This window comes from Haliaeetus albicilla, chromosome 26 (genome assembly GCF_947461875.1).
Source record: "Haliaeetus albicilla chromosome 26, bHalAlb1.1, whole genome shotgun sequence".
Classification (NCBI taxonomy): Eukaryota; Metazoa; Chordata; class Aves; order Accipitriformes; family Accipitridae; genus Haliaeetus; species Haliaeetus albicilla.
The window spans coordinates 10,503,239-10,517,614 of NC_091508.1; the positions used below are offsets into that span (position 1 = coordinate 10,503,239).

General features: G+C 54.5%; 1 protein-coding gene across 1 annotated transcript; it reads left to right on the forward strand.

The window, feature by feature from the left end:
• Positions 1 to 94: 94 nt before the first annotated feature.
• On the forward strand, positions 95 to 13,349 carry FBXW5 (F-box and WD repeat domain containing 5). The gene is made up of 8 exons (XM_069770740.1): positions 95 to 393; positions 3,072 to 3,229; positions 3,866 to 4,040; positions 4,935 to 5,083; positions 6,450 to 6,936; positions 9,827 to 9,974; positions 10,595 to 10,807; positions 11,320 to 13,349. The coding sequence occupies exons 1-8, from the start codon at positions 201 to 203 to the stop codon at positions 11,564 to 11,566; spliced, it is 1,770 nt and encodes a 589-aa protein (XP_069626841.1). The 5' UTR covers positions 95 to 200; the 3' UTR covers positions 11,567 to 13,349.
• The last annotated feature ends 1,027 nt before the right edge of the window (positions 13,350 to 14,376 follow it).

Genomic DNA, 14,376 nt, shown 5'->3' on the forward strand with positions numbered 1-14,376 from the left:
GAGCGGAAGTGCGGGGCGGGGAGGCCGGAAGCGCTGCGCGGGGGAGGCGGGGGCAGCGGAGCCGCCGGAGCTGCCGTGAGGGGGCGGCCCGGGGCGGCGGGCGTGGGCCCTCCGGGGCTGCCGGTGCGGGGCTGCGGGCGGCCGGGCCTCACACCCTCCCCCGCCCCGTTTGCTTCCAGGCGCGGCGGCAGAATGACACGATGGATGCGGGCGGCGGCCCCCTCCTCCCCGACAGCGTCCTCTACGAGATCTTCCTCTACCTGGACCACGTAGACGTACTCTCGGCGGGGCTGGTGTGCCGGCAGTGGCACGCCGTGGCCCGGGACGAGTTCCTCTGGAAGGAGCTCTTCTACCGCTACTACCGCATCTCCCGGGAGGTGCCTCGGCACCCAGGTGCGCTGGCGTGGAGGGAAGGAAGGGGCTGGCGTGGCTGCCCGCGGGGCTGGCTGGCTGCCTTCCCGAACCTGCCGAGCAGGCAGGGCAGCCGGGCCGGGCGAGGGGGCTGCTCGGCCCCGGGGCCTCTGCCGGCCCTGGGGGGGGGCCTTTCCCCGGGTGGCAGCTCCCGAAACTTCCCTGCCGTGAGCCTAGAAGGGAGAAATCCTCTCCCCCTCTGCTGCTCAACCCTCCGTTCTCTGGCGTCAAAGGTGATGGAGCCACTAAACCGTATCACATTAGCGGTCTGCAGGCTTGGGTGGTGACGTGCACGTGAAGGGCTCTGGAACGGCCCAAACCCTTCAGAAAGGGGCATCGGGTAGTTGAAAATGCTTCAGCTTTCCCTTCCTTTTGCAGAAAGGTGGTTTCTGAGCTCTCTCTAGGCAGGTAGCTACTGCACAGCTACTCTCTCTGGTAGCTACTGCACAGCTTGTCTGGGCACTGCTGCTGCTGAGGGAGATCCTGAGGAGATGCAGTGAGTCACTGTGCGCTGCTACATCACAGCCCAGTTGGATTCCAAGATAATCACTGCTGGCTTTTCCTGATCAGGACCTCACAGCAAGCCTCTGCTTCAGGCTCTGTCCCTTTCTCATCCGGACTAGGAAGAGCTGCAAGTACACATTAGCTGATCAGACTATTTCCATAAGACGTAGGCAGCAGCTGCAGCTTGGCTGTGGAGGGAGAACACGTGTGCCTGCTGTCTGGAGAGGGAGGTGGGTGTACGGCCATTTAATTGTACAGTGGGTAAATGCTAAGGCAGTTGCTGACCCACTTTGCGAGGGCAGGTCGGACTTGATCTTGGCCTTGACTCGCAGTAGGAAGATGACCCATTAACAGTCAGCATCAACTGAGCCTGGCGGGGCCTTCCCTGGGCAGAGCTGTCGGCAGTCTTGGTGGCGACAGTCTACAGTCACGGGTCTGGTCTCTGGTGAGTATCAGGTGCTGGAAGCGGTTTGGTGCAGTCTGGAAGGGTATCCTAATGCTGTCGCACCAGCTGAGACAGGCCTTGGAGACCAGCTGACAGGAGCCCTTGCTGCCAAGGTGGGTCTCTCTTGGAGACCGAAAAGCCTGTTCCTAGCCTGCTGCAGAGGTCCGGGACAGCTGTGTTCCATCTGCCGCCCCAAGGATGTGCACGGGGCTCCCAGTGTGGCCACAGCGGAGGGAATTGGGTTCTTGACCTTGAGTTGCTGTTGCTACGGAAGGATGGGAAGAAATGCTGAGGACCAAGCAGCAGGAGCCCATCTCCCTGCAGTGGGGAACACCAGTGCAGAAGGGCTCTGAGAAGAGATGAGATGTGGATGGGATGACTTGGGCTGTGTGATTTCACTTGTGGAGACCCTGGAGCTCTGTGGGCTTGAGGACATTATCTTTACCTGAGGTTCTTTGACCAGGCTTGTTCGCTTCCAGCCTCCTGGAGCTAGTTAGTAAGCTGCCAGCCCTGTTCTTTAGCACTAATTGGGATTGAGCAGTTGGTGTAACTCAGTAATGTATTCGGGCACCTCCCAGGCTGTGCTTCTGGAGCTGTGAGGCAGCGGGGGCAGGGGGTGAATGGCAGGCCCAGGAAGGGGCTGAAGCAGGAGTTTGGGGAAATCCCCTGCCAGCCTGCCTGCCCTGGGCAGCTCTGCAGTTTGGGGAATGGTATCCAGTGGGTCTTGTAAGAGGAAATGTTGGTGTTGCTTGGCCATATGGATCTGTTCAGATTGCTTCCCAGCCAGACAGGCCAGGACTAAGCTTCAGAGGGGGATGAAGTGCATAGCTTGGTGAGAAATGGTGGGATGTCCTGGCAGCAAGCTGCTCCCTGCCTGCAGGTGCCTCCTGGGCTGCAGTGAGTTCCAAAAAAACCTTCAGTCCTGTTCAGTGTAAATAGGGAAATTGGCCCTTATCCATATACATGTCTAATCCTCTTTGCTTCCTTGGGATTTGCTGCTGCAAGAAGTCTGTAGGCTGTCTTACCAGGTGCTTCATTAAAAAACCTCTTTATTTGTGTCTTTACTGGCCATCACTGTGACTTCTGCGAGTGTGCTCCAGGCCCTTGTACTGCAGGGCTCCTCTTCTGTCCTGGCACACTGCATCCAGCCCCAATTCTCTCTTGTTTTCTCTAGTCTCTTATCTCATGGAGATGTTTTTTCCTGGTCTCAGACCCTTTCTGGAACCTTCTTAATTCTGTGTTAGACAAGATAAAGATAATCAGAGTGGAGCCCGCTACCCTGAGGAGCAGCTTCCCTCTCATCACATGATAGATTTGTTTGTGTTGTGCTGGAGCACGTCTGCAGTTCTGACGGCTGTTTTGTCCTGAGCAAGGTTTTTGTTAGATAGCTGACAGCTATGCCCTGGATGTTTCTTGCAGTGGCTGTACTGGTTTAGGAAGTAGTGGTATGGTGTGGAGTTGTGTGTTTACTAGAAGAAAAGATTTTTTTGGGTGGGGGTTGGGAGTGGGGAAGCTACTGAGAAAAATGTTAAGCCCTGCTAACTCAGCTGAACCCGTAGGGATGGTGGCCCCAGCATTGCTCCTGGCTTGTCTAGCACGCATCAAGACTGCGCTTTATTAAAGACTGATTTTGTGGCTGCTGTGTTTAGCTCAGGTCTGTTGCTTCCCTCCACTTATGTTCCTGTCCCATGTCCCTGCTCGTGTGTTACAGCTGCTGTCTCCTGGTATGACGAGTTCCAGAGGCTCTACGACACCATCCCTTGCGTGGAAGTGCAGGCTCTGAAGGAGCACAATGACCAGGTTTTGCACCTCAGCTTCTCCCACTCTGGCTGTTTGTTTGCATCATGCTCCAAAGACTGTACCGTCAAGGTAAAGTGGCAGCTTCCCCTGTACAACCCTTCCAGCTTTGATTTAGTGGGACTTAGCTGGGAGAGCAGCCTGTAGAAAGTCTGTGGAGAGGAGAGGTTTGACCAGCTGTCCCTGGACTTAGGCTGGTTCCTGCAGATGCTGAGTTCTTAAAGCCACAGAACTAATGACTCTTGCAAATGTAGCCTTGAGGGCTGTGGATTCCAGCTCCAGCCTGTGTGAAGGTGGCCAAGGTGCCTGCCTGGCTCTGGCTGCTTTCTAGGTGCAGATCAGTCCCCTGTTGTGCCATGGGTCTAAGAAAGAGTGTGGAGATCCAGTGCAGAAGATGTCTTGCATGAGTGGTTGTCTTGCGAGAAATATCTCTAAATATGCTGAAGAATCCAGCTGTGACAGTGCCATTCACTGCCTGAACACCTTTTCCACTGGCTGATGGAGAAGTAGTCCTGCATTTAGCCGCTCTCCAAGGCTGTTGGCCATTTTCTGTCAGGGGAATTGACAGGGAAATCAGGACTGGGAGGCAGTTAAATAGGGTCTTTGATATTTTTTTTTTCTTGTCCTGGTGAGCGCTGGCAAAACAGATGAAGTGGAACCTCTCAGGCTTCTCAACAGTTTCCTGACTGTTTGTCTGTCTGTCTGTAGATCTGGAGCAATGAGTTGGATATCTCCCTGCAGCACAGCTCCAACATGAGGCCGTACAACTGGAGCTATACACAGTTCTCCCAGTTCAACTCTGATGACTCCCTCCTTCTGGTGTCAGGTGTCTTCGTGGGACCTCACAACTCCTCGTCAGGAGAGATTGCCGTAATCAGCATGGGTAAATGCTGCCCTCGCCTTCATTGGGGCTTACTGGGAGATGTGAAATAGTGGGTGCTGGGGTTCCCTTCCTCTTCAGGTGTGCGGTGGCCTTGACGTATGCTTGTCCTGCCTTCTACCATCTGGGGTCCCAATCACAGTTTCATAGGGTAAACCTTCCAGATGATAGCCTTAACTCTGCTCAGGTCACCACATCATCACCTAAAGGCAGTGTGGCATATATTTATTCTCACTTAACTTCTGTTCGAAGTGACAGTCTGGGCAAGGCAAGAAGTTATCCACATTACCTGTTATGTTGAAGCCACCATTTCTGACTCAAGTGGTGCTAGTCCCACACTGAGGTCTCACACGGCTTTCTGAAGTGCATTCATCTGGGCCTGCTTCACCTCTTCTGATGCAGTTCTGTGAAACTTGCTAACCCCAACTGCGTTGTCTCTCACTGTCTCTGTGCTACAGTCCCACTGTGCCATAAATCAAGGAGTGCTGCTAAAAGCACAGCTGTCTTGCTCAGAAAGGCCCTGAGCCCCAGGGACAGGAGTGAAGAAGTTCTGTACATGTTTGACTTGTTCTTGTCCTTGGGGTGTCTGCTTTGGGAGAAAGACTGTGAGGATAGATTGCTCTCTGGTCTGGCTCCATCTGGCTGCCCTTTTATTTTGGTTTCCCTTGTGCGTGCTCTCCCCACACATCTCTGTAGAAGAGAGAAGTAACCTATCTTCAGAGTAGTGTCTGGAACTGGATGGTGGTTGGGCAGTGTCTGGTCAGTTTGTGGTGGAGGTGCTGCATCAGTGCCTCTCCTGTGGAGACTTTGAGCTACTTCCTATGTCTTCTGCCATGGTTTCTCCAGGGCCCTTGCTGGGAGCCATCACCTCACACTCGTGTCTCCCCTCCCTTCCAGAGAACTTCACACTGCTTTCCAGGGTGAGGAATAAGCCCTATGATGTGTTTGGCTGCTGGCTGAATGAAACCAACTTGATATCTGGCAATCTGCATCGGATTGGGCGTATAACCTCCTGTTCTGTGCTGTGGCTGAACAACGCTTTCCAGGTGAGATGCCTTTGTTCCAGCTCCACAGGCAGTGCAGCTTCCTGCTGGCTCCTGGGGGAGGAAAAGCTGTGGAGGAGATGCAACCAGGGAAGAATGGCCCAGTCCTCCTGTACTCCCTGTTTGTCTCCTCTGACTTGCCCTCAGGATCTTGAGCTTGAGGCAACCCTTGCGTGAGGTTTCTCCATGCTCGGTGTTGTGGTACCCATTGCAATATTCTAACTCTGCCCTCAGATTCCATTAACTCTTGCCCCATTAATTGGGATGAGGACTTGAGTGCAGTGCCCTAGAGCATGCATTGCTCAACAGGAGAGTGGCTGAACCACAACAGGGTTGCTGAGGTCCTTGATAGTATGCAACTGGGCCTGGGATGGCTGTAGTCTGGCACATATCTGAGCAGTGGCTGTTCTCCCACTTGGCAGCTCAGTGCGTTGTTCCTGGGAGCTGGAGCTAGCTGAGAGGCTGAGCTCAGCCCTGCCTGTCCTTGCTGACATTTCTGTGGGCCAGGTGATGTCTCTGATGCTGTGATGAGATCTGGAGATCAGTGTGTGCTGGCCTTAGACTGCTTGTTTGCTGCTTGTTCATTCTCTGGCGCTTGTGCTGCTTGGACACGTTCCTCTTCCATGTTTTGCCTCTGTCTCAATGTCACAGCTGCACATCCTGGCGTTTTGTGTTTTTTTTAACATGAATGATTGCTGGCCCTGGGTGGAATCCTCTGGTAGCAGAGATCCTTCCCATAACCACATCTCTGTGCTGCACTGACACTAGTGTTAACTCTTCTATCTCTGAGAGGTGAGGAAGGACCTTGCCCACTTTGACAGGGGGTGTTGAAGTGCAGCTGCAGACTGCCAGAGCAGTTAGGCAGAAAGAGACCTGCTGCTTGTGTCTGGGAGCAGATAACCAGGCTGGTCCTGCTGAGGGGTATAGGCAAAGTCCAGGAGCATGGAGGTCCTCTGCCTCTTCTGCTTGTAGGCCAGTGGGTTGGCACTTCACACTGCACCTATGTTTATCGCACAGGCCTGTTCCTGAAATTCTTGTAAAGCGCTGAGCAGCACCAGCTAATGACCTCAGGCAGAGGGGTGGCAGCAAAGCTTCCTGGCCTCTATGTTCCCAACTCTGCTGTCATCAGCCTGCAGGAGCTTTTTGTCTTGGTGTGCCTACCTCTAAGATAGGAAGGAGTGCAACAAAGCTGGCCAGCCTCGAGCCGTTTCTCATGGTCAGTGCTCCATATAGCAGTGCAAAGAGAGGTTGGTGTGTGGCTGGTGTCCACTGTGCAGGCTCAAGGTCTGGGCAGGCAGCTCTTAGTTTGAGCTGTAGGAGTGACCCTCCAGTGAAGTGGTTCCTGCTTACTTCTCCCTTCTGCTTGCAGGGCATAGAGTCTGAGAATGTGAATGTAGTGAAGAGACTGTTCAAAATCCAGAACCTGAATGCCAGCACTATCCGGACTGTGATGGTGGCTGACTGCAGCCGGTATGATTCCCCAGACCTGCTCCTGGACTATGAGGAGCAGATAGCTGCTTCCTCCACATCCACCTGCCCAGTCTTTGATCTTGGCAGTGACAGTGAGGAAGAGGAGGCCAAGCCCAAGCAGATGCCGGAGCCAGCATTACAGGAATTTCCGGATGACGGGGGTGTGACAGCAGAGGATGGGCTGCAGCAGTTCTTTGATGATATCATGGAGGGCCGTGTGAGGCCTGCCATGACCGAGACAGAGTTGGAGACAAAGGTGGCTGAGCTGTTTGTACGCAACAGAACTAAACCGCCTGAGCTGAACCTGCTCTCCACGGACAGCAACAGCAAGACAAAATACTTAATCTTCACCACAGGATGCCTCACCTACTCCCCACACCAGATAGGTAAGGCTGTGGTCTGAGCCCAGGGCATGCCAGCCTCCCTGGGGGTGTGGGCTGCAGCTCGCTCTGAATTTGAATCTGGAAAAGACCTGTTTTATTTGCTGCCTGTTTGTGGTGAGTGAGTTGCAGTTTTACTCAGGCTGCTGGATTCTTGATACGTGAGGCTTTTGAGATGCCCCTGGTCACTGAAGGGGGTTCGACACCACAAGCACTTGCCTGAGGGTTGTTTTGTTGCTACCAGGCTTGACACGTGGCCAAACAAGAAAGTCATGGCAAGGGATGAGCAGAAGATCAAAAAGGAACTCCTGACTTAAGGACATCAGCCATGAGTTGCGCACCAGTGGGTGGTTGGGAAGGGCGGTGATTGCCCTGATAGGAGTGTGTGGAAGGCCCTCAGCCCTGTTGTCTTGTGGGGATGGAGAGGGCATCAGGGCAAGACTAGTTTGAGCAGCTTGAAGTTCACATGCGTGTTGCTTGCACAGTGCCCCTCAACTCTGGGAGACAGAGCCCTGCCTGCCTCTGTGCTTGCCTGCCTGCCTCCCCTGTGCTTGCCTGCCTGATCCAGGTGATCACCCTGCATCAGGTGGCCTTTCAGCCTTGGCGAGACACTTGGGCACCCCTGGTTTGGTACTGAAGAGCCTTCATGGGGGGTTATTAGCTGCCCCAAGGGGTGTTTCCATGGCAAGCTGATGCCAGGCAGCTTGCTGGGCACTCAGCCTCCTTGCTCAGTGGGGTACAAGGGACTGTAGTTGCAGCACAAGCCAGGCAATGGCGCTGCTGGTGACCTTTTTCTGGGTTAGGACTTCCTTTGCTCATCTGGGATGCTCTTGTTGAGGCACTGGGACTAGCAGAGTCTGAATTTATAAGAAGCTAGTGCAGTGATGAGTAGAAGCAGGTAGACTAGCTGCTTTGCCAAAAGCCCCTAAAAGTAGTAGAGAAGTTCAGTGGAAAGGACCAGACAGATAAGTAGAAATGTGGGGAGGGAAGGAGAGCTGCTTCCAGGCAAGAATACTCTTCTGTAAAGCCAGACAGTTTCAGTTCCTTTTGCTGCTTGCACAATTACAGCCTTGCTTTCCTGCTGCAGGCTCTTCTAACCTTCCTGTTACTTGGTCCTGCACCAGTACAGCCCAGTAAGGCAGGGAAAGGCAGTTTCCAAAGCTGTAGGCAACTTGGAGAAGAGTCACTTGGTCTTTGCCCACCTAAACTAGGAATGTGACCTGGACTGAGCATAGCTCTTCTCTGTGCTCCGGTCCATGGCCGGGTCTGCAGACCGATGTGGTGGACCTTGACCTGCCTCTGGACAAGTGGCAGGTGGTCTGCCCTGACTCAGCCCTGTAAGCAGCGCTGCATCTTGATCCGCTGGGTCAAGCAAGCACTGCCTTGCAGGCTGGGGCCTGCAGCACACGACAGCAAAGCGTGGTCCAAAGGCAGCGCCTGCCTTTGGACTCCACTGACTTCCAGTGCAGCATCCCAGGGCTGTGGGTTTTGGTGCCTTTGAACTCCAGTGACTAGCTGACTGGTGGCCAGTGCCTGTGGCACAGACTGGCTGTTCAGAGGGATGAACCCCGGCTCAGCTCCTCTTCCAGCCATGAGTCACTGCAAAATGTTAGGTTTGCCCATTGGTTTGTGTGTCAAACCAGCATTTGTGCTTCTGCTGTCTGCCCCCAAGGAACTGGTACTTGAAAGAGCTTGCTGTTGTGCTCATCTCTCACCAGGCTGCTGGTGGGAGACATGCTCCCAGCTGCTGGGCATTGGTGCTATCTTGCCTGATCTGCAGCATGCAAGCACTTCTCCTGCAGGAGTTTCCTTTGAGCTTCTCTCTCCCTTGTGCTGGTGGCAGGCTTGAGTCATGGGCAAAGCTGCCTGTTCCGCTGGCTTGTGCGTGTGGGGGCCACGTAGCTGAGTTTGGAACTGGGAGTGTAGTGCTGTGGAAATGAGGATGAAGATGCTGGTGAGCAATGCCAGTTGAGTGGAAGAGCAAAGGTCCTGTCCTGAAGGTCCTGGGCTGTCCAGGTTCAGATGCAGTGATGTGAAGGGCCTCGGACTTGAGGTGCAGTGTGGTGTCACCCTGACGTTGGTCTGCGGAAGGGGACTAAAATGAAGGGTGTTTGGCCATGATTCGCTTAGAGGGGCGATGGGATGGGCCATCTTCCAGCTACTCTTGGACCTGCTGAGGATAAAGCCCATGTGTGCCCAAGAGCTGCTGAGGCTCACAGGAGTCCTCCAGGAAGCTGTTGTAGATGGTTTGTGTTTGGGACCTCTGCCTAGAGCTGGAAGGGGACAGGGCTTGACCCATAGCATGTGTCTCATTTACTCAGGAAGTTCAAAAGCTATAAAGCACTTGAGCCCAGTTTGGGTTTAAACCCCAGTTCTTGGAGCTTTCTGGGGATGACCCCCACCTGCGCTTGACAGCATCGGGGGAAAACCCTGCTGCAGCCAGTGTATCTGCTGGGCCTTCTCCAGGCTGGATATTGAAGGAAGTGGGCCCAGCCCAAGAATTTGTTTAGGAGAAAAACCTTTCTGCAGCCAGAGTGTCTCCCAGACCAGCGCAGCTTCCCTGTGCTTCAGAGCACACTGCGGGCTGGGCTTGGAGCGAGGTGTGGCTGTACTGGCTGCGTTGGCAGCTGTGCGCTGGGCATCTCCCTGGCTGGGATTGAATGTGCCAATGTGTCACTTTTGGGCAGTGTCCTGGCCAAAAGCACCACTTGTGAGAGCTTGAAGGAGCCTGGTAGGGACAGCAGTCCTGTCCTGGTCCTTGACTGTAAGCAACCCAGTTCTCCTTTCTTAGCAGTGCTAAGGGAAGCCCCTTCTTGAAGCCTGGGGACTTCCACCAGCCTTGCTGTCTGCTGGCAGCAGCCTGCAGAACCACCTGATTCTGCTTTCTGTCCCCAAGGGATTAAAAGGATCCTGCCCCATCAGATGACAACTGCTGGGCCAGTGCTTGGGGAGGAGAGGCGCTCAGATGAGTTCTTTGACTCACTGGATCATGTCATCGACATCCATGGGCACATCATTGGCATGGGCCTCTCCCCTGACCACAGGTGAGTGTGGTGGAGTGGCAGTGCTGGCTTCAGACACTGCAGGGGGTGGGCGACAGCTGCTTTGGGGCTTTGTGGGGTGAACAGGAGAAGAAATGACTGTAGTGGATGGAGCAGGGTGCCTGCACAGGCTGCTCTGCCTGTTCATGTCCCATTTATGTCCTAGTGCTGATGGCATGTGTTACCACCTGAGCATCTCCCCAGATCTTGGCAGGAATGCTTTCCTCCCTCTGCGCTGCTGAGCCCAGTTCAGGATAGGGTCAGGCAAGGAGCCTTGTAAGAGTGAAGGAGCTGCCCACACCAATGCGTCTTGTTCCCGAGGCAGATCAATACACCTTAAGGTTGGTTTTAATGGGATTAAAGAGGCTTGACCTAGCCCCTAGGGCCTACCTTCCCAATTGTGGTGGCCCTTTCCTTTCCAAACGTGGCAAGAAGTGTTTCAGCAATGTGTTCCCATGTTTCAGCCTGGATTTTAGTGAGCTGAGCTGCAGGCTTGCTAAGGACCGGAGAAACTGCTCAGTCCCTACCCCACTTGACTGCACTGCACATTTACAGCTAGGGGCTTGGTGAGCTTCATTGCATGCAGTGAGGTGCAGGGTAACCCGTCTGCTCCCCTCCCCAAGGTACCTGTATGTGAACAGCCGTGCCTGGCCTCGGGACTGTGTCATCTCTGACCCAATGCAGCCACCACCCATCGCCGAGGAGATCGATCTGCATGTGTTTGACCTGAAGACAATGAAGGAGGTGAAAAGAGCCCTCCGTGCGCATCGGGCCTACACACCCAATGAGGAGTGCTTCTTCATCTTCCTGGATGTCAGCAGGGACTTCGTAGCAAGGTCTGTGGTGATGGGGCCAGGCAGGATTCTGACCCTGCGTCTGGGAGGGCCTTGGGGCCGGCACTGCAGGCCAGCTTGTGCAAGCAGGGCTGGTCCATGTGCTGGAAACTCCTGTGTGTTGTGAGCAGAGCAGGAAATGGGAGATTTGTAAAGAGCAGAGGGACTGAATCAGAGGGTGCTGTTAAAGGCTGTCTGCCCTGGTCCTGTTGTGAAATCAGTGAGGAAAGGGGAAATTCTGGGCTGTGGCATGTTTGGCAGCGGGTGGCAAATGCCCTTCCTGGGGGCTGCAGGCAGCAGGTGCCATGGACCGAGTTGAAGGGGCTCTTCAAACAGCCCTGGGTTCCCAGAAGGAGCTGGCCTGTCCCTGCTGACAGGGCTGCAGATGGAGGCTGGGGCCTTTGGCCAGGCTGGGGCACTCTCTGCCTCCATCTGCGTGGAAGGAAGGGGATTGGGAGCAACAAGTTATCGGGGCTGCTGGGGTGACGTCCTGACCGGTGCCTTGTCCACCGCAGTGGGGCAGAGGATCGCCATGGCTACATCTGGGACCGGCACTATAACATCTGCCTGGCAAAACTGCAGCACGACAACGTGGTCAACTCAGTGGCGTTCAGCCCAGTGGAGCAGGAGCTGCTCCTGACAGCCAGCGACGACACCACCATCAAGGTGTGGCGCTCCCCTCGCACGGTGCGCATCCAGCAGGCCAGGAAGCCGAGGCCCAGGAAACTGCTCTTCTCCTGGCTCATGAACCAGAGAAGCTGAACCCAGGTACACCTGCTCCTGCAGCTTCCTCACTGCAGCCACCTCCTCTGGAGCTTGCAGAGCTTTGAGCCCTGCACAACAGAGATGAGCTCTGGGCACATGAATCCCATCCGCTGAGTTAGGAGGGATCCCAGTAGTGGGAATTGCTTCCTCCTCGGAGCATCTGCTTCAAAGATGGAACATAAGAGCTGAGGGCCAGTTCCTGACCCCGTCGGGCAGCAGCCCAAGCTGGTCACTGCAAGGTAGGCTCCCCACAGCTTCTCACGAATGCTGCTACTTGGTCACAGCTCTCTCTGGGTGAGCTTTTGTCTCCGAGAACAGACTGAGGCATGTCTCCAGCATTTGTACTATGTGAGCCTGGGACATGGCTGACCTCACTGAGAGCTACCGGCTGCAGAGCACTTGGCAGAAGCCATGGTACAGTGCTGTACTGCCTTACTGCAGGACACTTTTAATATAGTAGTTTTATTAATGTTTGTTTGTCCCAACATCCATGGGCAACTCATCTAGCTGTTGGGTAATGCAGAGTGCCTCTTCCCACATGGCATCTTGGCCTCGGAGGGCAGCAGGGACTGGAGGGCAGTGAGAAGGCAGTGGGGTAGGCAGGGCTGGGGGGGGGGGGCTGGCTGGCATCTCGTGTGGCCCCTGGGGATGCAGCCAGTGCCCTGTTGATGTCTTCTGTTAGCAACTACGTGTTGATATCGCCAGTTTCCAAACTTGAGAGTGGGGAGGGCTGGTGGTAACATGGTGCTGGCTTTGCCTCTGTCTTCCTCAGCTAAGTAGCGCTTAACTAAGCTATGGCATCAGTAATGTATTTATTCTAGGCTATCTGCTGTCCCTTCCCAAGGGGGCAGCCATGAGGATGGCTGGTGGTTCTCATGGTCACCTCCCGCCCATGCTACTCAAGTTGTGGCACTTTAGGTTCTCTTGGTATGTTTTCCATGAGTAGGTGAAGGCACCCATGAGTGGCTGCAGGTATTCACCCATGGAGGAGCACAACCCACCTGCCTGAAGTGACAGTTTCAATAAGCTTCCTTCCTCCTGGGCTGACTTGCCATGGGTTTGGTGATTAGCTCCCCCTGGGGACCCCTCTGACAGTGGAGCTGACACTTGAAGCAATTACAAGCTCGATGGTGTTTGCTCTGTATCTGTCCCTGAAGCTTTTCTCCCTGCAGCAGGTACCCAAATGTAAGAGTCTAAAATTAAGCCCCTAATCTTGACTTGGCCTAGATGGCTGGAGCTGGCATTGACCCCAGGAGCTGCAGTCACTCCTGGGAGCTAGGCTCTGGGCTGCATCTAGAAAAGAGCTGTGTCCCAGCCAGGAGCTGGAGGAGGCATTTTGGGACTCCCCTGGGAGCACTGGTGGCAGTTGTCTCTGCCACTCACTGCCTTGGGTTGCACATAGACTTAATGGAGGCAGCAGCTACTGTCTTGATATGCACTGATGGCTTTAACAGCTCCTGTGGCCCTTGGCAGAAGGGTTTGTACCCTCATTCTGCTGTGCCCCAGCAGGTGCCCATGGCTTTATCCAAAACCCTGTACTCAGGTTTTCTGTCATCATAGGACTTCCAGAAACAAGGGAGTCCGTGTGCGTGCACACAGGATCCACATCCAGCGCTCTGTCCAGTCACACAGCAAAGGAACAGCCTCTACCCTCCTCCCCTGAGATTGTGAAATCTCTTCTCCCTGGGCTCGGTGTAGTAGTGAGCAAGGCACTGAGGGTTTATGTTTGTACCGAGTTCTGCTCTTCACTATGCCATTGAATAAATGTTCTGCTACAGCATCTCTGCAATGTGAGTTTGTTTTTTTCTGAGTGCTGTTCTTCTACTGAAGCAGAACTGAGGCCAGAAATGTCATGGTGCTGTGCCTACAGCTGCTGGAGCACTGCAGAGGTAGCTGACCAAGTTGTAGTTACCTGCCCTGGGCTGTGGATTGCAGGCAGAAAGCTGTGAAACAACAGGAAAAGAGGAGAGAGGCAGAGAATTGCTCAAATCTTCTTTGTTCTCATGGAGGAGGACAGGACAGCCCTGGGGCAGGGGAGCAGCAGGTCATAGCAGCCTTGGGAAAGTGCTTCTCTGCCAAGACCAAGTACTGCAGGCTCCAGGATGGGCCAGGGCCTGGAGCATCTGGCTTCTCTGTGTCTCTCCTTGATTTCTAGTTTTTTCAAGCACTAACAGACACTGACTAGGTAAGTGGAAAGCAAGCATTGTGGCCAGTCCTGTCCTGGTGGTAGGAATTCCTGTGCTGCAGCAGCATCACCAGCTGCAATGCTGATCTCTCCTTACAGCCTTTTGCTATCTTGGTCCATTGTGCAGCAGCTGTATGGAGGTGGATCTGGCTGCTCCTTGGAGGGGACAGACCCCCCTTGAGTACCCCTCATATTTGTCTCCTCTACAGCCATGCAGGTAGAGGCAGCTGTGCTGCTGTTCCCCAGCATGGGCTGAGTCCCTTGGCTGGTGCTACAGGTCTGGAGGGGCAGGACAGGGCCTCCTGCGGGGACAGCAGGAGCAGCACAGGCACTTGGCTCCCAAAAACAACTAAGAACCACCAGCCTCTCCTAGAGGAGCTCAGCAGCTGCTTTATTATCCAGTACCCAGGAACATGAGTGTAATGTGTTGGCTTTGCCTTTCCAGTTGTTCTGCAGGTCCTCTCTGCTGCTCTTGGTAAAGCTGGCCCAGCACCACTGTGCCTGCTCTGAAGAGCTCTGCAGCCCCTGGCACGTGTGAAGTTCCAGCAGCCAGGCTGGGGCCAGGTCACTCCTTCCCTGCCTGATCTGGCACCCCTTGTTTGGAAGCTGCAGTGCTGGTGCT

Excerpts from the sequence above, each read along its gene's own strand:
- FBXW5 (XM_069770740.1), top strand. The coding sequence starts at position 201 with ATGGATGCGGGCGGCGGCCCCCTCCTCCCCGACAGCGTCCTCTACGAG. Across the intron at positions 3,230-3,865 it reads CCAAAGACTGTACCGTCAAG|ATCTGGAGCAATGAGTTGGA; the intron begins GTAAAGTGGCAG and ends GTCTGTCTGTAG. Across the intron at positions 4,041-4,934 it reads GATTGCCGTAATCAGCATGG|AGAACTTCACACTGCTTTCC; the intron begins GTAAATGCTGCC and ends CCTCCCTTCCAG.